The following is a 25,746-nucleotide window of genomic DNA, read 5'->3' on the forward strand; positions in this document are numbered from 1 at the left end:
ATTATTTTTTCAGATCATTGAGAATGAAAGTGACATAAGAAAGATTTGTTCTGAGTTGAAGGAGTACAGGACTACTCATAGCCATTCCAATGAAGAGTACAGTGCCCAGATTTTGCAGCTGCAGAAGCAACAGCATGTAAGCTACTTTACAATGTTCTGGTCTAGTAATACATTTATGAAACATTTTAAATACAATTAAAAGAGTTATTTAAATTTTGGAACATTTATCCAGAAGAAAGTTGAGTCTTTTTTATAATACAGTTCAAAGTACAGTGATGCTATGTAACTCATAGCAACTCAGTAGTCATATCGCCCAGAGGCGATTCAGTTCGCATGTGCTGCGATATATACGTTTTTCACTCACTCACTCATATCAGTGATTGGTTTCTGTGGTGTACTGCCGTTTGCACATTATTGCTGCCTTATTCATTAAACCTGTGAAATGAATGGTGTGACTCATTTATTATTCAGCTAAATTATTAGATTTTTCTAAAGTACCGATTCTTAAAAGCTGAATTGGCTTTACTTCTCCTGTGGATCACAAGAGTGCAGTACCTTCTGCACTCCTGTGACCCATTTTCAGCAGACAGCAGGCTGAAGCCCACTCTCGGCACAGAACTGGTCCAGGCTTGGGCACAATTGCAACAATAAAGTTTGGATCCGCCCACATGCCTTGACCAGCACCAGACTGGCTGAGATCCTGAGTCGGCTGCTCCTGCCCCCTCCACAGCCCAGCACTTCAGTGAGCATGGGGGAGTTGGAGCAGAGAACAGTGACTGACAGGCACCAGCTGTCTGCTCACAGAGCTCTAAGAACCAAGCGATCAGCGGTCTTTGTGCGCTCAGTTCTCAGCCTTAGAGCCAACAGGGGACAGATGCACCCACCTAGGTAAGTATGATTAGAAAAAAGCTCAACTTCTATTTTAAGACTTCTGCAAGTACTGATAAGGAGGGAATCACTTTGTTTATATCTGTTGTTTCACAGGTATTGGGGAATGGTGCAGGACTATATATGGGCTTATTATCTTCTTTGGTGTTTGCCTAGATTATTACAATAGTTAATCTCCATCTTCTGTGTCATGAACAGTTCTCATAGATACACCTGTAGATGTGTAATGCCGCGTACACACGGTCGTTTTTTGTGATGAAAAAAAAACGTCATTTTTTCTCATGAAAAAAACGATGTTTTTCAAACTTCATTTTAAAAAACGACGTTGCCTACACACCATCGTTTTTTTAAAACGCTCTAGCAAAGCACGGTTACGTTCAGCACGTACGGCGGCACTCTTTTTTTGTAGTTTTTCAGAAGACATAAGACAACGTTTTCCCCACACACGGTCATTTAAAATGACATTTTTAAAAATTTCGTTTTTTTTCATCACAAAAAACGACCGTGCGTACGCGGCATAAGAGTTTCTTTACAGCTTGTTCTCTGGCACTGCATCTAAGTGCTTCTGTGCTTTCAGTTAATGAGAGCAATGCTTGAATGTGTCCACAGTATAAAGAAAATTGTTGGTTTTGAATACTTTCACATATTAGGACTTATTTAGATACACTTCGGACTCAGAACTGAGGCAAGCATAGCATGTTTCCAGGCGCTCCTGAAATGTTTGGTCTAACATTTCACTTGCTGAAGGTGTTACTATGGATGAGTCAGCAACCCAGTCAAGTTTTCATTGCTTTTGAGTTACAATCAATGTATTTACATTCACATTGACAAAACCCCATGCACATGATGCCTTGTGTGGATTTGCCAGTATTGCTCACCGACTGCTTTCACCTACTGCTTAGAACTACTCTTTGAATACCTTTAAAAAATGCTACAGCTTACATGATAGGCATTTTTACAAAGATGGTTGAATTATTATTATTATTATAATTTTTTTTTAAAGGAGATTACATTTCTAAGTGGACAACTAAATGAAAAAAACACCAAGATAGAAGAATGTCAGGGAATCATTGAGTATCAAAAAACTGAAGCTTTGAAAGTGCTGGACCAGCAGAAAAATTACGCACTTGGGATTGAAGAACTAGAAAAGACTTTGCATTCCCTACAGATGGAGATTCTTACATCGCAACAAAAGCACAAAGTAGATGTTGTTGGTTTAAAGCAGCAAGTGGCTCATCTAGAAGCAGAGCTGACTGGTGCTAGAAGAATCTGTGCCCAAAAGGATCAGGTATAAGCAAAATCATTTTTTTGTCTCTAGGCTTAACAAAAAACGTGATTCTTGTCTTTCCTTAACCTCCCTGGCAATATGATTCTTTTCGATTTTTGGTGCTGAAAGCGGTACAATTATTTTGCATGGAAATTTGCCGTTTTATATTGTAGGCCTGTAATTCTTAGGAACAACTCGCTTAAATCTGTCCAAACAAGAGTCTAGTAGACATCCGGGTAGAGGTCGACCGATATATCGGCCGATATTCGGCCGTTTTGGAGAAATCGACATCGGACGATTTTTATCCAAATTAGGCCGATATTTAACATGGCCGCTAGTGGTGCAACGGATCACCGTTGATCCGTGATCCGAAGGGGTCACCCCCTTCGGATCGGCACACTGTGTTCCGTGGATTGCCTCCGCGGCCATAGTATCAGGAAAAGCCACAGCTTCGGCCTAGCTCCGGAGCCGCGGCCATCTTGGTACACCCAGCGCGGCGGCCCTCCTCTCTGTTTACACCCACAGAGGAGGAGAGGCCCGCACTCGTGGGACACACACACCGCTCTCTGGTGCCTGTACTGAGGGAGGGGGGTGTCTGTACTATGGGGGGGCAGGGGGGGTGTCTGTACTGAGGAGGGGGGGTGGTCTGTACTGAGGAAGGGGGGTATGCACCGAGGGGGTTGTCTATGCTGGAGGGAGAGGGGGTCTGTACTGAGGGGGTGACACCATTTCTTTTGCACCAGTGCCACCTGCCAGTGCCATCTGCCAATGCCACCTGCCAGTGCCACCTGCCAGTGCCACCTGCCATCCAGTGCCACCTGCCAGTGCCATCCAGTGCCAACTAAAGCCATCCATTGCCACCTGCCAATGCCATCCATTGCCACCTGCCAGTGCCAATTAGTGCCACCTGCCAGTCAGTGCCAACCAGTGCCACTTGCCAGTGTCACCTCTTGGTGCCGCCTGCCAGTGCCATCTGCCAGTGCCATCTGCCAGTGCCACCTGTCATCCAGTGCCACCTGCCAGTGCCATCTGCCAGTGCCACCTGCCAGTGCCAACTAAAGCCATCTATTGCCACCTGTCAATGCCATCCATTGCCACCTGCCAGTGCCAATTAGTGCCACCTGCCAGTCAGTGCCACTTGCCAGTGTCACCTGTTAGTGCCACCTGCCAGTGCCATCTGCCAATCAGTGCCACCTGCCAATGCTAACTAGTGCCACCTGCCAGTGTCAATTAGTGCCACCTGCCAGTGCCAATAAGTGGCACCTGCCAATCAGTGCCATCTGCTAGTACCATCTTTCAGTACCATCCAGTGCAACCTGACAATCAGTGCCACAAGCCAGTGCCACCTGCCAAAAAAATAAATAAAAAAATCGGAATAAAATACCGGCCGCAAAAATCGGCATCATATATCGGCCATCGGGTCGCCCCGATTTCTAAATATCGGCATCGGCCAGATAAAAACCCATATTGGTCGACCTCTAATCCCGGGTATGATAAAGTTTGAAACACAAAATCATAAATTATAATATAATAAATAACTATAAATAATTATAACAAATAATAATGTAATTATAATAAAAATTATTCAATAATGTAATCAAATCAAAAACACTGAAATTTGCTCAGTTGCAGAATTGTCGCTGTCATTACTTGCCGTGTTTGATGATGAATTTCCCCAACAAATCGATATCGCTCAATTCTGCAAGTGATTCTAATTTAATATCGCTGTTTTCTAGCTGCTCTAAAACCACTTTTGATATAAAGGGACACTTTTTGGTTGCTATGGACAATCTCCAGTTTCCCGGCAGAAAGAACAGTTTTTATGATATAAAACTGCACACAGGACACTGGACAGACCACTAGGAACAAAGGGGATGTGTAATTAATCTGATACGTTATGTACAACATGATTAGAACACTTTTCCATTTCTCGCTACTCAATTATTTTGCCCTCAGTCACTATGAGGACTCTCCCCGAGTTTTCCAGTATCAAACATGGAACCCGTGGGTATTTAAACACCTAGCGCGCTGACGTCAACATCCGGCTTACTCCCCCGTTGAAGTCCATTAGCGACGAAACGATCGTAGGGTGCCGTGACGTCATCGCGTTCCGTCCTGAACGCCGGCTGTGTTTTCCTGACCGAGTAGCGAGAAGCATCGGAACAAGAGATCGGAGACGTTTTGCTATCCATGCTGTATTTATATTGCCTAATTGTAAGTGCAATTTTTATTAAACCCTCTTTTATTTTTAAACGTTATACGCTATGAGAGGTCCTTCTTCTCTTTTTTTTGGTTTATGACTCTTCGGATTGTATGCTGAGCTATACCGTGGTTATCTTGACGGCTAAGGTATTGGGAGACCAGACTTCCCACAGGCCCTATTAGACTGATGCAAAACAGTCTTTTCATCTGGTAAGCAGGCAATCTTATCCTTCCTCACGGGTGTATTGGTGACAGCTTACCTCACATCAATCAAGAGTCTTTCACATTGTCTGCACAATCCACTTCTCTTTCACAAGGAAAATTACTGGATAGAGTCATATGAACTTTGTTTCGTGGCTTTTTAAGACTTTTTCTTCATATATCCATCTGCATTTTTATGTTTTTTCCTATTCTGGTTATATTTTCAGTTTATTCCAGAATGACTTTTTTTGTTTATTATTAATTTATATGAGCACAATATCACTCACTAGCGCTGCACTGTTTTTTTCTTTTTTATGTTACCAAGTTGTTGTACACAATTTAGTGCTAGCAGCTATTTACATTTATAATTCAATATTTAATTTAGCGCAGCGTCAACCTTTTGGTTTTTGTTTATTTCTATTTGATACAGTATACTGTAATCTTACAGATTACAGTACTGTATCTATACTGTGTTTTTACTTTTTTGAATTTGGCGCCGAACTCCGCCCCCGTGCATCGCACCAAACGAGCGAGATGACAGCTCACACACACACAGCGGGGACACATCGCAGGATCCAGGGACAAGGTAAATAACTCTCCCTGTATCCTGCAATGCGATCCCGAGTCTGGCTCGGGGTTACCGCTTTTGGTATGTAAAATTCACCCCGAGCCAGACTCGGAATACCGCTGGGCAGGTTAAGGCCTCTAAGCTGCACAGTATGATGACCTTCAAAGCAACGAATAGTTGAATTTAGTGCAGACATTGCTTTTCATATTTGTATTCTGTGGCCTTCTTTCTTGTGTGTTGAGTGTATGATGTCAAGGTTTTGTAGTTTAAATATAAGGGCATTGGTTTGTTTTGGAGCAAGTCATTTTCTAGGCAGTATTAATATTGGTGAAAAGACTATGGTTGTTGTATGAGGGGTAAGCAGGGGCGGACTGACCATTCGGGCACTGCCTGAGGGCCCCATGCCACTAGGGGGCCCCATCAGGGTTGCCAGGCTCAGTAAAAGCAGGGACAGTATGTAAAAATATGTGTCCCTTACCGACATCCTTTTGGTCTAAAAATCCCAAGATTATAGCTGCCCCGTCTCTCCAGTACCTTTTCAGTGTGTGTATGTGTATACTGTGTATGCATACTGTATGTGTGTATACTGTGTGGCCCCATAATCTATTGCCTGGGTGCCCCATAATCTTATATTCCCTGGGGGCCCCATAATCTCCTATTGCCCGGGGGGCCCCATAATCTGCTATTGCCCGGGGGCTCCATGAGTTGTCAGTCCACCCCTGGGCGTAAGTTATACTTGGGTGTAATGTTTTAGTTAAAGTATAACCAAACGCAAAACTTTTTTTTTTTAGTTTTGGATAGAGTAGATCCAGGATTAGAAAACTTGTCCGTTTTTATTTCAATATGTGACCCAATTAGGGAGATTCTTCCTCTCTATTTGTCCTGTCCTATCATTAAAAGTGAAAGTAAAAGAAAATCCCAAATATTGGGTTGTCCCCAGAAAAGTAATAGAAGTTAGATTTTCTAATGGGGAAACTTGTTCTGGTGACCTTGGGGTCCCCATGAAATTACCTTACTTTGCAGGGATTCCTGTTCGGCTATGGGACAGGAAGTAAATGGAAATCTCCACAATGGGCGCAGATGGTGAAAAAAATATCTGATATTGGTTATGAACCTCCCTTGCTCTATCAAAAATGGGAAAAAAAAAAAGTTACAATTGGTTTTAGAGGCTTGGTTGAAAGTTTACTGTATGCACTAATGCAAAACAGTGTTTTGTTTTGACATAATGGGGGTTATTTCCAGTGCACTTAAAATTGCACTGAAAGTGCACTTGGAAGTGCAGTCACTGTAGATCCGAGGGGGAAATGCAAGGAAAATTAAAAAAACGCATTTTAGCTTGCACATGATTGGATAATAATATCAGCATCTTCCCCTCATTTCAGATCTACCCCTCAGATTGGCGGCATTGGTGTTTGAGGTTAAAAAATACAAACTTTGTTGTCTGCTCATTTACAAGTATAGACCCTGACACAAATGTAGAGTACTGAAGTGGGGATTTCTTGATATTTCATGTTCAGAGTGCAGACGCTCACATGTTCAGAGCACTGGAGCTCATAGGTGTGGAGTTCCAGAGATGACAAGGGCAAAGTGCCAGAGTTCACAGCCACAATGTGCTGGGGACATAATGTTTTTTATTTTATTTTTGTCAACTAAAATTAATTAGCTTCATTTAAATTTATAAAAATACCACCTTTTGATGTAAAAATGTTTAACATTATTACCATGACTTCGCTGCATTCATCTGCAAAAAAAAGTCAACTGCTTTGGAAGGTAAAGGTTACACAGGATCACTAGGGATTGCGGCGAAAAAAGCTAACTTGGGTGTCTGCTTGTCTACAAGTATAAAGCCTGGCACAGGTGTGGAGTGCTGGATATCTCAACTTTTAAGTGTGGAGCATTGGAGATCTCAAATTCAGACTGCTGGAGTTTTAAGATGGGCAATGCTGTTGCTCACAGGTGCAGGGTGATGAAGCACAGATGCATAGAGTGCTGGAGCTAACCAGCTTGGCATGCTTGGGGATCAGACCTGTGAAGTGTTAAGGTTTTGAAATGTGGAGTGCTGAAGATCTTTGTACACTGGGGAATTTTTTTTTTTATCAGAAATATATTTAACTTTAAATTCTTTCCCAGTAACAAGTAAACAGGAGAGAAAATATAGTTGTCAAACTTACAAATATAGTACAGGCAACGTATTTATCTGAAATATACAGAAGATCATTATTCTCCAGTGCAAGTAAACCACTCTCAACCTGTATCCTATACTGACCAAATGATATAATGCAAGATAACCTGTGTACAGAAAAACCACATCAGACATATTACCCCAGAACCCTGGGGACTAAGAGTAATAAACCAGTAAACAATAAGCAAAAGAAACGAAAAAAAAAATGGGGAAAAAAACACAGTATGTGACCTATTAAGACACTATTATCACGGATCTACAGCATTTGGTTCAAAACCGCCTTGGGGGCTTAGTATTTCCAATCAGAGAGCCTATCCCTGAAGCAGTCTATCTCTGACCAGTTGTGTGGGCGCAAGTCCAGGGACATCTAACCACGGCTACCACATGGTGTAAAATTTATGAGAAACATTTCTATGTTGCTGTCAGCTTTTCACATATGAGCATATGATTCACTCGTTCCACTCATTGCTGTCTGGTGGGTATTTGGGAGACAATCCAATATTGGGCAATCAATTTGGGAACGGTATACAGCAGTCTAAGAGCCACAGTATGAGCTTGTGGTGTTAGGGATTCTTCCTCCAGGGCACCCAGCAAACACACAAGGGTATTATGGAATCGTAAACATATATACTTGTTATATTGTGTCTCAAACCTCAGTCCAATAACGGACTAATTTAGGGCATCTCCAGATCATGTAAATAAGGTCACACTGGCATAGTAACATTTTCAAAGTTTTATTGTCAAAGCTTCATTGAACAAGATTAAGTTAGAACCTGATAGGTTACTATGCACAGTTGCACCAGATTCTCTGTGCACCAGTTTTAGTAGATCCACCCCATTGTTAGAATAATGTTAAAAAAATGGCACAGTGATCTGACAGCCGGTTTGCACAGGAATTATTTCTAGTCAGGGTCACACCGTGCTTTTCCTCTGGCTTTAAAAAGTTATATTCAAGCTTTGGACATAAGCTCAGGGAATACTTGTAAAGTGGTGAAGGCAAAAGGCAATCCACTCAAGCCTTATTTGTATGTCACTCTTCAGACTCTCTGACTTCAGCTACAAACTGAGAAAAGGGAAAAAATAAATCCTTGTTAAAATGATGACTCAATAGTTGTTATAAAGTTTGCATAGATGTTTTGTGCATTGTAGTCATTATCAGTATATATAGGGTACTATGCCAATTTAGAAGGGTTCGCCTGTCACGGCCTAACAAGCCTAGAGCTGCATGTTTGCTATAAGGGTTGCTGTGTACAGGTCGGCTTTTTTGATTTGTGCGGGCATTCATTGCTTTAGTATAGAACAAAAGGACGCTGCTCACAGGTGATACAATTGGTAACTCTCCAATGTTGCTTCTGTGAGGTTGGGTACATGCCCTGCCACTGCAGCAGAAAACATAGAACAGAGAATCTTCGGATCAGCAGCACACCCACACAGAGAGTAAAGTAGAAAGTGATGGGATGAGTACAAGCACGGGAAATGCAGGTAGGTTAAGCTCTTGCCAACCGCTGCACGCACGTATACATCAACAGAATGGCACGACTGGGCAAATGGGTGTATGTATACGTCCCTTTAATTTGCCGGCCGTGTGGTGGTCGAGTGTGCCGTGCTTGCGACCCTGTCGCAAGCTCCGTGACTGTACCCGCAGAACCTGGGAACTCGGTGTCCGGCGGTGTCCCACGATCGGGTCACAGAGCTGTAGAATGGGGAGATGTCAGTGTAAACACAACATCTCCTCGTTCTTCCTAGTGACATGTCACTGATCGTCTGTTCTCTGTCATCGGGAACAGCGATCAGTGATGTGTCACATCAAGCCATGCCCCCTAACAGTTAGAAGCACTCAATAGGCCACACTTAACCCCTTCAGCACCCCTACAGGTTAACTCCTTCACTGTCAGTGTCATTTTTACAGTAAACTGTGCATTTTTATAGCACTGATCGCTGTAAAAATGACAATGGTCCCAAAATAGTGTCCGATGTGTCCGCCAAAATGTCAGTCATGATAAAAATCGCTGATCACCGCCATTACTAGTAAAAAAAAAAATATTATTAAAAATGCCATAAAACTATCCCCTATTTTGTAGAGGCTAGAACTTTTGCGCAAACCAATCAAACGCTTATTGCGTTTTTTTTTATTTACCAAAAATATGTAGAAGAATACATATCAGCCTAAACTGAGGAATTTTTTTTTTATATATATTTTTTGAGGGATATTTATTATAGCACAAAGTAAAAAATATTGCATGTTTTTCAAAATTGTTGCTCTATTTTTGTTTATAGCGCAAAAAATAAAAACCCACAAAGGTGATCAAATACCACCAAAATAAAGCTCTATTTGTAGGAACGACCGTGCAATTGTCAGTTAAAGCGACACAGTGCCGAATCGCAAAAAGTGGCATGGTCTTTGGCCAGCCAAATGGTCCGAGCATAAGTGGTTAACCTTTACGTCTTTAGAATGTTATATATAATGTCTATGTGTAGGTACATATATTTATATAGTGGACATGCAAAATGTTTTTTCTTGCATTTCTATTTTAAACTGACTGGGTTAAAATTTAACAGTGTTGACCTCTTTTTCTGAAATTACTTGCTGCATGAGCTTTTTTGCTTGACCACCTGTCTTCAACACTTTAAGTAACTGCCTCAGAGCAAGCATGTAGTGATATAGACTTCTGAATTACTTGATGTGCATACCTGTTTTAAGACAGTGACTCAAAATATTGAAGCCACTGGGTTGTCATTTAGGCAATTAGCACTATTAGGTTTTCTCATAAAGGCTACTTTTAAACCTGAAACATTTTAGGTTGTTTAAAAGAAAACTACTAGAAGGACTTGAATACCCTTTCTAGAGAATATGTTATCCCTTGCCCCCTCCAGTGCTGACCATGTGACCAAAAGCCTGAGCTTTTGGACTTTGCACATGACCTCAGATTAGGGTTGCCAACTCATCCCTTTAAAACAGAACACATATTAATTACACAGGTTCTGTGGCTGATTAAGGAGGTAATTAAACTCACTTGGTGCCTTATTTGCATTAAATTTGCCTCAGAACCTGTGTAATTCATATGTGTTCTGTTTTAAAGGGATGAGGTGGCAACTCTACCTCAGATAAATAGGTTAGTCCTCTCGTGTCAGACATTGTACAATTGCTTTTTTGGTTATGTGAGTAGAACTAAAGAAAACCGGGATCAGTGTCTTCTAAAGTAAGGGTAAATATCCTGGCCTTTATATTACTCTTCAGTTTGTATCTCAGTAAAACCGTTAATATAGATTTAAAGCAGCATTAAACCTAATATAAAAAAATATATATTTGATTGCCACCTGTGTCCCCTAAAATGACAACATCAGCCTGCATATACATAAAAATAAATGTACAGCTATAATTTCCATTATGAGGGTGGTTACACTCATGATACGGGATAAGGAATTTGTGTACGAAGCTCAGGCCTGCTGGAGGGGACAGCCAAATCTCTTGAGCCGCCTGTCACCACCCACCTAGACCAGGGATGGTCAGGAGGACGGAGCGGACATAAAAGGAGGGGGAGGAGAAGAGGAGCAGGTGGATGGAACCAATGGTGTTCTGGAGGGGGCATGGCACTGATTTCTGCACCCCTCGAGCGCTCCAGCTACCCCTGCATGCTACGCTACTAGTCAGGACTAGTGTGGCACTGAGTAGATCACTACCAATTTGTGCCCCCCTCGGCCTGCGCCCCTGGCGAGCGCCGGTCTCGCCAGCAGCTTGGTACGCCCCTGCATTGTTTGCACCAACAGACAAGAAGTGAAGGGAAAGGATCCTCCTTGGGGAAAGAAGATGTATTACTAAAAGAAAATGTATTTGACTGTTCCTAGTAGATTTTAATAGCTGGCAGTGATCTATGACTGATTTCTGAATAGACAGCTTGATGTAATATCAAATGTTTAGTGACACTTTAAGTTAACCTTTCAGTATAGGCCCACTTCAGGTCTTGGTAATTTTCACTAAACCCAGTTTCAATGCTTCTTTTGATATGAGTGTTTCTGGGCATACTTTTGTCAGGAGGAAGTCATTTTTGTGTTTGTTATGGGTCAGTTAGACTTATTTAGACCTAATCTGCTGATCATCTCCCTGTAGATTAGATGAGATAAACCCTTTCCCCAGGAATGGGCAGTTATTCTGATGGAATAGTAAATAGTATGATACACACATCTGTTTATTCATGCTGTCATGCAAAACATTTTTACTTCACACCCAGTCTTTTGGCTGAAATAGTGGAATTGCTGACACTTTCAGGTTTGCCTTTTATTTCATCATCAAAAGTATGACGATTACAATACCCAATTTTGACAAAGCCTTGGTCTCTGGTTGGTTCTGGTGAGCAGATTTATCGTTGTCACACAGGTTTTTAAGAGAAATTTCTGTTTATTACATTCATGCAACACTTTTTGCTTTTTTCTCCAATGAGTAATTCTTGTAATCAATACCTATTTGCCAAATGAGGCTTCAATTCTAAATAGGGATGATGAAAATTAAAGTTACCGATATTGGTAAGAAAAATACAGTACAGACCATTTCAACCATTTTATGGTGCAAAATAAAATAAAATAAATGGTATTTCTTGAATGGCCTGCATATCTAGGCTGGGTTCCTTCTTTTGTCATAGCAGATGAGCTTCCCTGTTGTCTTAGTTCTTGTTTCAATGAATATGCTCAAAAAGTAAATATTTAAATGTCATTGTGGTAGTGGTAAAACTGTTGAGTATAGGGATTTCCCACTTTAATAAGACCTTTCCCTACAGATTTTCCATATTAATATTAGCAATAATAAGGGGACCCGTGCCTTTTAGCCTTTGAACACCTGGGAAATGACAGTAGTCAAGCTAATTGCATTATTTGTTAATACCATAACTAAATACATATTTATTTTATTTGTTGGAGCTGGCAGTTTAACACCCTCAATAAAGGACGTTTAACATTTGAACCACTAAAACGAATTTCACAAATAATTAAAGGGTTGTGCTAAAGACATAGACAGTCGTTTAAATTTAGATCTGCAATAACATTTACTATTATTCTCCGGGGCTTTGACTGCTTGACAGAAACAAAGTACTCTGGGATTAATTTCAAGAAATGGTGCCAACTGTGTGCAATTTGCTGTAATTAAGACATGAAAGAGTACTAAATATTCAGATTAAAAGAGCCATGATTGAATGTGATAGAGAATCAAGGTGTGGCAACAAGCCAATAAATACCAGTCAGTCATGATGAGTACAAAATATTAATTGATTTGAAACCTATGCCAATGAAATATTACAATAAAGAAAACCAGATTAAACTAATTACAGCCTGGAGAACAGAATTAAAAAGAAAACATTTTGAGTGATTCTTAAAATGAAATTTTACATGTTCAGTATTCAATCTGCCAAGCAGAGACTACAGCAGTTAAATAATTACTCACACTTACAAACAGTAATTGCCTAACTCTGAGGATTTATATTTCTGTTGTATGTTTTTTTTTTTTCAAAAGGTTTTCATAAATATAAACCTAGACTTTTGGTTTTGGATAAATACCCCTCTTTTACATGTAGCGGGACAAAGTGGAAAAAGAAGATCTATGATGGAAATGTGAACTCAACAAAAATATGGAAACATGTTTGCACCAAAGTTCTACAACCAGGAGTTGTGTTTTTTTTTTTTTTAAGGGTTTATAGAGTGGGCTCTTTAAATGTAGGTGTTGCGATTGGCATTGGTCTTGTAACCAGGTCCTTTTAGAAGGGATTTTTTCCTGCTTTACCATTTACTTCAAAACATCATATCGCATGTGTTCGAAGTTAAATGGTTTTAATTGTATTCAATTTTTAGTCCTGTTTTCCCTTGAAAGATATAATTTCAGAAAGTTTTAGAGCAAAAAGTCTTATTAAGCTAAGAGTTTGATTACATGACAGAAGTATGAAGAAAATGTTAGTGGTTGTGTTTCTCTACTCTCCCATGTGTGATTAATATGGGCATAACTCACTAACCTAACAGTACATGAGAAACTGAGGTAGAGCAAATACCAGTTAGCAGCTGTGAGCACCTACTGCCAGCTTGTGTATCTCATGATGATGTGACCATCCATTCTTCACTTGCATGGATTGTCATTCCATCATCTCTCCTAAACCTTTCGCATATAGGGCTTGTTCTGGAGATGGGAAAATACTCTGGCTTATAATTGATAAAAGGGTATATATTGGATAATTTGCTGCCAGAATATCTACCATTATTAACCACTTCCATAAAGGGGACTTACGCACCTTCCTGCCCAAGCCAATTTTCAGCTTTCAGCACTGTTGCACTTTGAATGGCAATTGCGCGGTCATGCTACACTGTACCCAAACAAAATTGGCGTCCTTTTTTCCCCACAAATAGAGATTTCTTTTGGTGGTATTTGATCACCTCCTGCAATTTTTTTTTTTTGCGCAACAACTAAAAAAAGACTGAAAATTTTGAAAAAAAAATTAGTTTTTATTTTTTTCTGTAATTTTTTTGTAAATAAGTAAGTTTTCTCTTTCAATTACGGGCACTGATATGGTGGCACTGATGGGCACAGATGAGATGGCACTGATGGACATCGATGAGGTAGTACTGACGGGCACAGATGAGGTGGCACTGATTGGCGGCGCTGGTATGCGGCACTGATGGGCACTCATAGGCGGCACTGATGGGCACACATAGGCGGCACTGATGGGCACTCATGGGCGGCACTGATGGGCACTCATGGGTGGCACTGATGGGCACTCATGGGCGGCACTGGGCACTCATAGGCAGCACAGATGGGCACTCATGGGCAGCACTTATGGGTGGCACAGATGGGCACTGTGGGGTGGCACTTATGGGTGGCACAGATGGGCACTGTGGGGTGGCACTGATGGGCACTGTGGGGCGGCACTGATTTACTTATGTTGCCAGTCAGTGCCCATTTGTGGGCACTGATTGGCATACTTTTTTTGTCATTTTTTTTTTTCAGACTTTTTTTTTCAGACTTTTTTTTTTGCCCCCTTTTTTTTTTTGTTTGGCCCACCCTGGTGGTCCAGGGTGGGCTTCCCTGGTGGTCCATGTGGCGATCCGAGGGGGGGCTGCGCTGATAAACAATCAGCGCGAACCCCCCCCTGTCAGGAGAGCCGCAGATCGGCTCTCCTCTACTCGCGTCTTGTCAGACGCGAGTGAGGAAGAGCCATCAACGGCTCTTCCTGTTTACATCGTGATCAGCCGTGGTTGGACACGGCTGATCACGTGGTAAAGAGTCTCCGCGAGAGACTCTTTACCGAGATCGGTGTTGCGGGGTGTCAGACTGACACTCTGCAACAACGATCGCCGCGATGCGCGCCCCCGGGGGCGCGCAGCGGCTCAGAATCCTGAGGACGTCATATGACGTCCAGTCAGGATTCTACAACCACTTTGCCGACGTCAATCTGTCATTGGCGGGCGGCAAGTGGTTAAAAACGTTGATCCTCTTGAAATATTGGATACTTTTGAGTTTAGGTCTGCCATGTAAAAACACTCATGATAGTTACTATACTTTCCACGTCATTATTGTGGTTTGAATTGTTTTTTTCTCTTTTGCTATGAATGTGAATTTGTGTTATTATTTCTGTTGATATTTATGCTGTCTAAAGATGAATGTGGATCTACCATCTATTGTCTGTAGTGGCAAAGACATTTTTTGTGTGCTTTTCATCTTTACAGGCAATAAGCAAAAGAGATGACCTTCTGCGGAAATCCGAAGGCGATCTCCTGCAGGCAAAAGAAGGTATCAAAGAAAAAGCGGCTGAGGCAGAGCACCTTGACAGCGTGGTCAAGCAATTGGAAGAAAGAATCCAGGACGCACAGAAAAAAATGAATCAAAAGGAGAAAGAAAACGATGTACTCAGAGCTGAGATGAAGGACCTCAGCACAGAGCTACAAGAAGTGCATAAGCTCTACAGAGAAACAGGTAACATAGCCGAAAGGTACAGTGATAGCCAGCAGTGTGAGGGCACAGCCTGCGGTATGGCCTATACCGATAATGCAGACATAAAGAATTGTTATTTATATTGCAGAATATTTCCACAGATATGCAGCTGACATCTAAAATTCAGCTATATTGACTTACCATTACAATCATAATTTTCAAATTGTATTGTCCATTCATCCTTTGTGATAATGTCTTACTTCTTTTTTTTCTTTTGTTTTTCTTTGCATTATTTAAGACAATTGAGTTAAACATTTTATTGCACACTATCAAGGAAAATTTTAAAGTGTTTTATATTATAATATTTCACACTTACTTTAAAACAGTCATACAATGAACATGTTTCGGTTTGATCGAAGCCAACTATTACAATTTGATTGGACAGTGTGACCATTCCGTTTTCCCATAAGTCAGTAGTGCATGCTGGGAAATTTTGTGGGAGACGGGTAATATTTAAATAGTCAAAATGACCTGACATGACTTTTTTATGGCCATTAAAAAAAAAAAAAAAAAAAAACTATGGTTAAATCTTGGCACAAAAAATCTGCATCATTTAATATCCTTCATAAATAAAAAAATTCAGGTAACTCCCACACAAGCAAATACAATTATGTTTTTAATATATTAAATTGGGATACCATAAAATAGATATTTTGTTTATCTCAAAATCAACTTATTGACTAACTTTGTTTCATTCCAGTGGGTTATTAACTTGAAAGGGCCATTTCCACTCGGGACTGTATATTTTATAACATGACTTGTGGTTTCAGGCGTGAGATCACTAGACAAATGTTAAACACCAAGATCCCATTACAGGGTGATTCATAGAATTTATCATTTCTTTTGCTGCGTTCATAAGTGTTTATCATCATTATCTTCCTGTTTGCCAGAAGTGACTGAAACAATTGAGCAAAGTCAAAATAATAGTATTCTGCTTTGAAAGTGGAAAAGAATGCAAGCTCCTCTGAGAGCAATCGTCCTTTGTTTTATCATGAAGTGGGAATAAACAAGATACAGTCCTCTGGCTGTTGCTCAACAGCAAATTCTGCTCTATATGTTTGTGGCTGTCTGAGGATTATGAAGGCTTTATTTTATAAACAGCTGGACTGGAGAAAACTTGAATATGAAAATTAAATTAATAAATAAATAAATATTATCTGAACGAATAAGTGTCTTTGTTGCTCACAGCAACCAAACAAGCCCTGAATCATCTACAGATAGATGATTAAATGTTTTGTTATGTTATTGGTACATGTCAATTAAACCACATTAGTGAATAAGGATAGCAGGATAAATGTCTAACCAATAGCGACCAGTGATACGATGTCTGATAAATATGATCAGATTTCTACACTGCCAGGACCAGATTCAATATTTTTCCTATGGTGGCTATAGTATCTGTCTATTGATAGGCTGAAAAACAAGGGAGAGTCGCCTCTGGGTGTAGATGTTTAAAAGCAATTTAATACAAAGTTTAAGTACAGGCAACTCACATTTAGCGAGGTTAAAACAGGCGTTGAACAAATTCCAATAGTGGGGGAACTGCCACGTCACACGCAGTCTGCATGCTCGGAAACGCGCCGCTTGACAGTGACGTCACCATTCCTCGCCTGCCAAGACCAACTGCGCTCCAGGCATCGCTCTGATGTTCCTCCACCGTGGCTGGCTTCTTTCGATCTAACAGCGGTGTGTGATGATTCCCAGCAGCATAGCGCCCCAGCAGGAATAAGAAAGGACTGACTGACCTGAGGATCACTTCCACTATTGGAATTTGTTCAACGCCTGTTTTAACCTCGCTAAATGTGAGTTGCCTGTACTTAATCTTTGTATTAAATTGCTTTTAAACATCTACACCCAGAGGCGCCTCTCCCTTTTTTTTCTACAGACTTGGAACACAGTTTCTGTTCCCCCTTGATGGCAGCCCTGAGACTGAATATGCAACCCCTGATATGCTACTTTACCCCGTCCACCGGACTCTCTTACATATCCCCAGAGCTTGGACTTCCCCCCCCCCCCCCCCACTGAACTGTACATATATTTGTACAACCTTTTATTATTTATACTGATGAGATATTTGTTGTTTTGGATCTCTTGTGCATTTTACTTGTATACAATGTAATTGGGTCAGGTCACTTAGATGCTAGGTAATGATGGAGCTGTAGAAATATGTTTTGCCCTAATATGCACAAAGGATTTAAAGTGTTACCAAACCCACAGCAGTAAAATCAATCTATTAATGTGGTAAAGCATGCTTGTTATACTCACTGTTTGTCCTAAGGGGTTAACCCTCTGCATTGTGTAAAATGGCTGTTTGATCCTGCTTCCCTGATCCCCCCCCCCCTTCTTCCACTTTCCTCAATTAATCTGCTGATGGAACATAGCCTGGGGGGCAAGCTGCACATGCTCCGTTTGGTGTGTATTGCTAGAGAGGTTTTCTTTTTTGGGAGAGTGCATGTGGTCAGCACAGGGCCAATCAGCACTGTCCAGACAGAGGGTCAGGGGTCCTGCAGCCTTATAGGACAATCAAGGGAGCATACAAACTCCTCCTACAACTTTCCACCGGACACTGATAGAAGTCACAAGACTGCTCTAACTCCCGATTAGAAAAGGTATTTAGCAGTTTATATTTACTAAAATAATTGCCTTTCCATGTTTTGTGTACTGTGGGAGACCAGATATAGTGAATGCAGAGTCCTGGGTTTAGTAACACTTTTTAACTAGACCAGACTGTACCTACAAAATAATTAAATATATTAGGACCCTACCCATTTACAGTGATAATGTAAAAAAAAATGGGGTGCCACAGAAGGTGCCCTGTCTGCACAAAGTTCAAATGATGGAGGGAGAGAGGGAAACATAAGGCATTGGTGTGTTTTTTTTTTCTTTTTTTTTTTTGTAGAAATAAAGACTTTTAATAATACTTTTAACATGAATACAGTATGATGGAGTCACCTTGCTAGACTTTACGCAGAGACAGAAATAAATTATAGTTCTGTGTGTTAAAATGTGTTTCTTAGCCTAAAATTGGTTGGCAAAAGGTGTTTGATATTGTTGATTGTAGATATGGAACAACAGGATTCATGTGTTGGGGTTATTAAAATCCATATAGGATAAAAACATGTCGATTAGTATGTGGAATTTTAATAATTTAGGCTACTAGGATTTCATGAAATACAATTAGTGGGGACCTGTTGGAGATGATGCATAAATACAGTATTTGGTCCCATTTTTATTTTGGAAGCATTTTTATATTGCGTTTTGACCAAAAATGAAAATGCAAATCCTGAACAGCATTTTCTTATTGCGCCTTGCTTATTGCCCCTCAGAGGCTGCCCCATGACAAAAAGAAGACCCAGTAGTTTTTTCACTTTAGATGTTTAAGCACAACATTGTGGATATCCATGAACCTTGTTGGGTTGTGTGTAAAAATAAAATGACCATTAATATGAATAATTTGTTAAAATGCCTTAAAATTGGGCTGAAAGGGGATAGAGGAGGGATATTGCTTTGCTTGCTGGGTTTTAGTGTCCACATATCCCTTGGCATTGTGCTTCCTCAAGCTGCTGCTGTTGTGTAGTTAATTGATGAGAATACGCAACCAAGGATAACCAGCTAAGCTTGTGTGAAATATTTATGTAAATAGCTAGTAGTAGTTGGTCACATTCAACTGAACTTGTCCTTTAATGTTGACATGTTTTGCCACTCATCCAGGTAGCTTTCTCAATTTAGCTACTTGAACGTTTAACGTTACGGAACAAGTCTATTTGATTGTGACAAACTACTACTTGATATACCATGGTCTAAACAAATGAGAACCTTCACAAACCTTTTCCCTCAAAACTTTCCAATAATATTGCTGTGATGTGCATAAGAATGTTATTAATGTTTTTGATCTCTTCTTATTAAGCAGTGATAAGTAAGTTCCTTACACATCTTAATAGAGAGCCTGCCTGACATGTATCATCCAATTGGTATGCATGCTGGCTCAGAAAAATATGTTTTGAGAGCCTGTCATAAAGGTGAAAGAATGTGTCACAAGTGGAAACAGCCATCACTGTGCTCATTGAGTGAGTTTGTTCCAGGGCAGTATATCCACTCACACTAAATCTAAATAGTTTTAGATACACCATCCTGGCAAGCATGCCCAGTCATGAGTCAGAAGATTGCAGCTTCTCTGAGGCTTCTTATACAGGTATTTTGCTTCATGCTAATTTACCTTTAAAATTGTAGCACTTTGGTTTACAGATGAACAACATAGGTGACTGTTAAACGTTACCAGTAATTTGTTGGCCTTCACATCATTTGTAGCACATTGATTAATGTGTTTTGAATAAAAGGCAGACGTTTGCAAAGAGTTAAATTGCTTGGTAGCTTAAAGATGTGGTGCACCACACCAACCCCACTTCTCTGTTGCTCTGTCCACGCCCTCATGACAAGTCCTATTTTTTTATACGTGATCACATTCCCTCTGTTCTCAGCTGCATGAGAGCTAGAGAAGAAGAAACAGCGGTTGGCTATGCTGGGGAATGGGGGGTCAGGACAGGTTTTATCATTGGAGGAGAGCAAGCTGAGTACTGAACACATTGGGGTTGATTTATTAAAGGCAAAAAAACTGTGCACTTTGCAAAGTTTCTCCAGAGCTTGGTAAATGAGCAGAAGCTCTACTGACTTCCATCATCCAATCATGTACAAGCTAAAATGTTTTTGTTTTATTTTTTCCTTTCTATGTGATTGGGAATTGTTTGTAAAGTGAAGCCTTATCACATTTACTAAACTCTGGAGCAACTGCACCTGCAGAGGGCAACTTCACTTTTAAAAATGCAAAGTCTATTGTGTTATTTTGCTTATTGTGGTTAGTATTTGATAGGAAAAGCAGAGGAACTTTCAAGAACACCAGGGGGGGTGGGGGGATTTACTAAGACCAAATCTGGTGCAACTGCATAGAAACCAGTCAGCTTCCAGGTTTTATTGCCAAATCTTAACCTCCCTGGCGGTATGATTACTTCAGATTTTTGCTGCTGAAAGCGGTACCATTATTGTGCATGGAAATTTTGCGTTTTATATTGTAGGCCTGTAATTCTTAGTAATAACTCACTTAAATCTGTCCAAACCAGAGTCTAGTAGACATCTTGGGTGTGATAAAGTTTGAAACACAAAATCATAATTTATAATATAATAAATAACTATAAATAATTATAATAAATAATAATTAATTATAATAAAAAATATTCCATTATGTAATCAAATCAAAAACACTGAAATTTGCTTAGTTGCAGAATTGTCGCTGTCATTACTTTCAGTGTTTGATGATGAATTTCCCCACAAATCACTATCGCTCAATTCTGCAAGTGATTCTAATTTATTTTCGCTGTTTTCTACCTGGTCTAAAACCACTTTTGATGTAAACAGACACTTTTTGGTTGCTATGGACAATCTCCAGTTTCCAGGCAGAAAGAACAGTTTTTATAATATAAAAGTGCATGCAGGACACTGGATAAACCACTAAGGACAAAGGGGATGTGTATTTATTTGATACAGTGCTGTAATCTGTAAGATTACAGTAAACTGTATCTATACTGTGTTTTTTAAGTTTTGAATTTGGCGTCAAACTCTGTCCCCGTGCGTCGCAGGGAACGGAGCTCGGCGGCACTCGGCAGTGTGAATCGAGCGAGGAGACAGCTCGCACACACAGTGGGGAGACATCGCAGGATCCAGGGACAAGGTAAGTAACTTTCCCTTTATCCTGCAATGCGATCCCGAGTCTGGCTTGGGGGTTACCGCTTTTGGTATGAAAAATTCCCCCTGAGCCTGACTCGGGAATACCGCTAGGAAGGTTAATGAACAAGCTGAAGTTAGAAGCTTGATGTCTACCATGTACAACTGCACCAATTTTAGTAAATCTACCCCCTGGGTTTTTTACACAAAGGAAGCAATACAAAGAGAACAGGATACTTTTTTGTACAAGTACGGTGTACAGCAGGCACATATCATCTTTAAAGTGATCGTCTCTATAAGATTAAAATCTTGTGTAGCTTAGCCTTTTGTGGTTAGCATTGCAGCACTGGTGTCTTGGTGTCATATTATATCACAGACCCTGCAGGGTGTTTATGTGTTCTTTCTATGTGTGTGTGTGTGCATGGGTTACCGCCAGGTGCACCAATTCCCAGTATCCTATATTCAAATGATGGGAGATTGTTTCTTATCCAGAACAGTGTGCGTGTGTGCATCTGTGCTAGGAACAATATAGGAGCAAGGGAGAACATGTATTTAATGTGTATTCTATAACAAGCTATTGAAATATAAAATGGGTAACCTAAGTAAACTGATATGGATTGTTACAAACAGTGTTTTAAGTATGAATCAAGCACTCGGTTGTTTCTTTTATGTACCTTGTTTTATTAAAATAAACCTTTCTGCTCTCATTCTTCACCATGGGACATGTCAGTAACATGCCAGCTTACAATGACACTTTTAATGTTTACACATGTCTACAGCGTTACATTCTTCATCATTGGTCTTCTCAGATCAACCAAAATATATCAACAATACACATGTTCTAGTATGAAAGATATGAGATGAAGGCTTTAAAAGCTTTATTTAATTCAAAACCTTTAAATGGGAGGAAAACAAAAGAGCAATCAAAATAAAAGCCAGAGATGGCATAGAGTGCTGTGTGAGATGGGTGTGCCAAGAGTGTTTTTATCTGCCATCAGATTGCACGTTTCTCTGTAGTCCTGAGCAGTGTTAATTCAAGGTAAATGACTTTCACTGCCTGTCATAGCTTTCCTCCTCGATTGGATCTGCTGTGAAATGAAATCCCAGAATGAGATCCTGGCACACACTTTACTGTCAGCCTGTCTGTGTGCTTGTCACATGACTGCAATCCCTTCTCTGCTGTCTGTGTGTGTGAATATATTTCTTTCCTCTTCACTACAGTATGTACAAGCTATAAAGGATGACACTATTGCAGTGTCTCCCAAAGTGTGGGACCACTGATATACTTTACAACATTTTCTGATTGTAATGCATTTTCTTTGCTTCATTATCTCCTTTATATTAAACTGCCTTCCTTCTCATACGTTTTTTCATTTTGCTCTGTCCTTCTGGGCTCATCCTTTTTTTGTAGATATGTGATCTTACATTTCTTTTGCACCTACTGGCCCAGATTCTCGTAGACGCGCCTATCTATAGGCGGGCGTAGCGTATCTCAGATACACTACGCCGCCGCAACTTAGTGAGGCAGGTCCCGTATTCACAAAGAACTTGCGCCCAGTTACGGTGGCGTAGTGTAACTGTGCCGGCGTAAGCCTGCGTAATTCAAAGTAGGCTGGTGTGGGCGTTTTTTATGGTAATGAATAGTGACCCAACGTGATTGACGCTTTTAAAGAACGGCGCATGCACCGTCCGTGAACGTATACCAGTGCGCATGCTCAAAATTACGCCGCAAATAGTCAATGCTTTCACGGACGACTTACGCAAACAACGTAAAATACGACGCTGTTCATACGTTTCCGACGTCCATACCTAACATGACTTACCCCTGCTTTATGACGGGTAACTTTACGCCGGCGTATGTCTTGCATCAACGACGTATCTTGATACGCCGGGTGCGCGTACGTTCGCAAATCGGCGTATCTAGCTAATTTGCATATTCAACGCGTAAATCTACGGAAGCGCCACCTAGCGGCCAGCGTAAATATGCAACTAAGATACGACGGCGTAAGAGACTTACGCCGCTTGTATCTAAGCCAAATTTATGCATAACTGATTCTAAGAATCAGGCGCATAGATACGACGGCTCTCATTCGGACTTACGCCGTCGTAAGTCCTTTGAGAATCTGGGCCACTGTTTTTATAAAGTTAAAGAAAAATTGTGTGTGATTTATGTAGCATCTGTCATCTTTTTTCTTAGATCCAAAGGTGAATTGACCATAAAAACAAACCCCATTCCTAGTTCTTTGCCAAACTCCCTAATTTTCCAATGGTTTTATAGCAATATGACAGGGAAAACTCAACTAATCAGGTTTCACTTTATTAAATTCATATCATTGAAAGATTAAATCTCATGGCTTGCTTGTTGTTACTGCAGTTTAGACATTGCTTGTTCAATTAAACTTTGGCAATAACATCTGGAAGCTGATTGGCTTCTATGCAGAAGTGAGCCTGATTTTGCGTTCTCCAGCTTTAGTAAATAAACCCTATTGCTATTTATCCTATTAAAGCGGAGTTCCACCCAAAAAAGAAATTCAGATTTAAGTGATGGTGACCTCCTGACATTTAGCATGTCATTTTTTTTTTTTTTTAGGGGATTGGACCCGAAACCCCTTTTTTTAGAGGCATCCAGCTCCCACTTCCTCAAGGGGGTCTGCGGCGCCGGAAGGAAGTTCACCTCTCCCCCCTTCCTCCTTGCACTCTTCTGTGACACGTCACAGGTCCCAGAAAATTGTCTGGCCATTCATAGCGCGCAACTCAAGCATGCGCAGTGCAAGCCCATCTGTGAAACCACAGCCGGGCACCCACAGTAATGGCCCGTACACACGATCCGAATATCGGACAAAAATGATCGTCCGAGGAAGAATCGTACGATTTTCGGATCGTGTGTATACTATTTTCGAGAGCCGATCACGACAGTTCATCCAATATTATTAGATCGGACAAGCATGAAATTTTTCCTCGTACGATGTCAGATCGTACGATTTTCGTTTAGTCAGTACCGTTGTCATCCGAAAATACAATACAAATACATTACAACACATGAAATAGGGAAACACATGACATCACTTCCGTTTTTTTTTTTTCTGTCGTACGAGAATTTTTGTGACTTTAATAACCTATTCAATTTCTACTTGCGACTATTAAGCGAAAAAGTCGTATGATATTCGGATCATGTGTACGGGGCATAAGAATACCGTCGATGTGGAGAGGAGCGGGGCTTCTTACGCCCGCATCGCTGTACCTTGGGACAGGTGAGTGTCTGATTATTAAAAGTCAGCAGCTACACTTTTTGTAGCTGCTGACTTTAAATTTTCTTTTATTTTTTCAGGGAAACTCTGCTTTGAATAGGTCTGGTTGTGATAACAGCCATGGTTATGACGGACTCCAAAATCCAATTTGGCAACTCATTATAGATGGGACAGCATTGTTTCAACTCATTGCTTTGGTGATTTTACTGTTGGTTTGAGAATAGATAAACCAAAGAATTGACAAACTTTTAAAGAATGTTAAATACCTGCAAACATGTCCCATCTTTTCTCTGGAGTTTCAAGCCTCTGAATGAATGAATCCCTTTGAGATTAATTGCAGAAGTGAATACAGGGTTCCTGGAGGTTCTGCCACCTCACTTCCCTTGTTGTCATTAACTACGTATTTCCTCCAGTGATTGGAAGCATTGTAACATGCTTTGTTACAATATTTTCAAAAAATGTGAATCAATTACCAAATAAAAGTGTGGGAATCGCACTTCAGTATAATGCTTAGGGGAAAGAGAAGACCCTTCTGAATTGTTTTTAAAACCCACTCTGGTGAAGAAACACATGCTTGCTGAAGGCCATTTTGTCTAATACTATCACAGCAGAATGGATGGCACTTTCTTAAACCTTTTACTCACCCATATAACACCAGATGCCCGGTGTGTAAGGCTAGTTTAATTTGATGAGTGGGGTGTTATTTTTTTATTTTAAAACTAAAAAGGGGCAGATTGCAGATTAGCCTGAAATATTTTCACATTTTTTACCACCGGTTGAAAAGGTGTATAACTATATATCCATGCACCTTGCTGGAGGAAGCTCAGGAGATCCAGAGAGCCAGTCTGGGAGATCGAGTGCAGTGCTGATATGGGAGAGGAGTGAATATATTGCTTGTCAGTGCTTACTAAACTCAGCCTTGTGGTGAGTACAAACCCAAAAGGGTGTGTGATACACGGTGGAAGCTGTTTGGATTGAAGAGCACCATATAGTGTAGAAGCACTTCTGGGGACACCTGGAGATATTCCTTCAATTTTACACTTCTTATGAACTATATTATGAGAAAAGATTCGTTACACTGAGTGGAGTGATAATTAGCGCTGCTTTAGTAAACCACAGGACTTGAATAGACTTGTTATTTTACTATCTTTGCTTTACATGTGTAACTTTTATTGTTGCAATTATTCCATTTTATATTTTACAGTATTTTACAGTTTGAAAATGGTTTCAATATAAAAAAATCAGTACACAGATGGAACAATCTGTGTATTGCTTTTTTATATTGAAACCATTTTCAACAATACACTGTAAAATATAAAATGGAATAATTGCAGCAATAATAGTTATGTCGTGTACACACAACCGTTTTTCGGGTTGTTTTTATGTCATTAAAAACGATCATGTGTGGGCTCCAGGGCATTTTTCACGGTGTAAAAAAATGGACATTAAAAATTTAGAACATGCTCTAATTTTTCACAACGTTTTTAACGTTGTAAAAAATGGTCGTGTGTG

At 40.3% G+C, this 25,746-nt stretch overlaps 1 protein-coding gene across 1 annotated transcript in view; it reads left to right on the forward strand.

Moving 5' to 3' along the window:
* Positions 1-25,746, forward strand: part of LOC120941176 (polyamine-modulated factor 1-binding protein 1-like) — a 512,202-nt gene that overhangs the window by 142,990 nt on the left and 343,466 nt on the right. The window contains exons 10-12 of the mRNA XM_040354465.1: positions 14-136; positions 1,892-2,176; positions 15,007-15,253. Coding sequence (XP_040210399.1) covers positions 14-136; positions 1,892-2,176; positions 15,007-15,253 — 655 coding nt within the window. The remainder of the gene's footprint in view (positions 1-13; positions 137-1,891; positions 2,177-15,006; positions 15,254-25,746) is intronic.

This window comes from Rana temporaria, chromosome 5, assembly GCF_905171775.1.
Source record: "Rana temporaria chromosome 5, aRanTem1.1, whole genome shotgun sequence".
Classification (NCBI taxonomy): domain Eukaryota; kingdom Metazoa; phylum Chordata; class Amphibia; order Anura; family Ranidae; genus Rana; species Rana temporaria.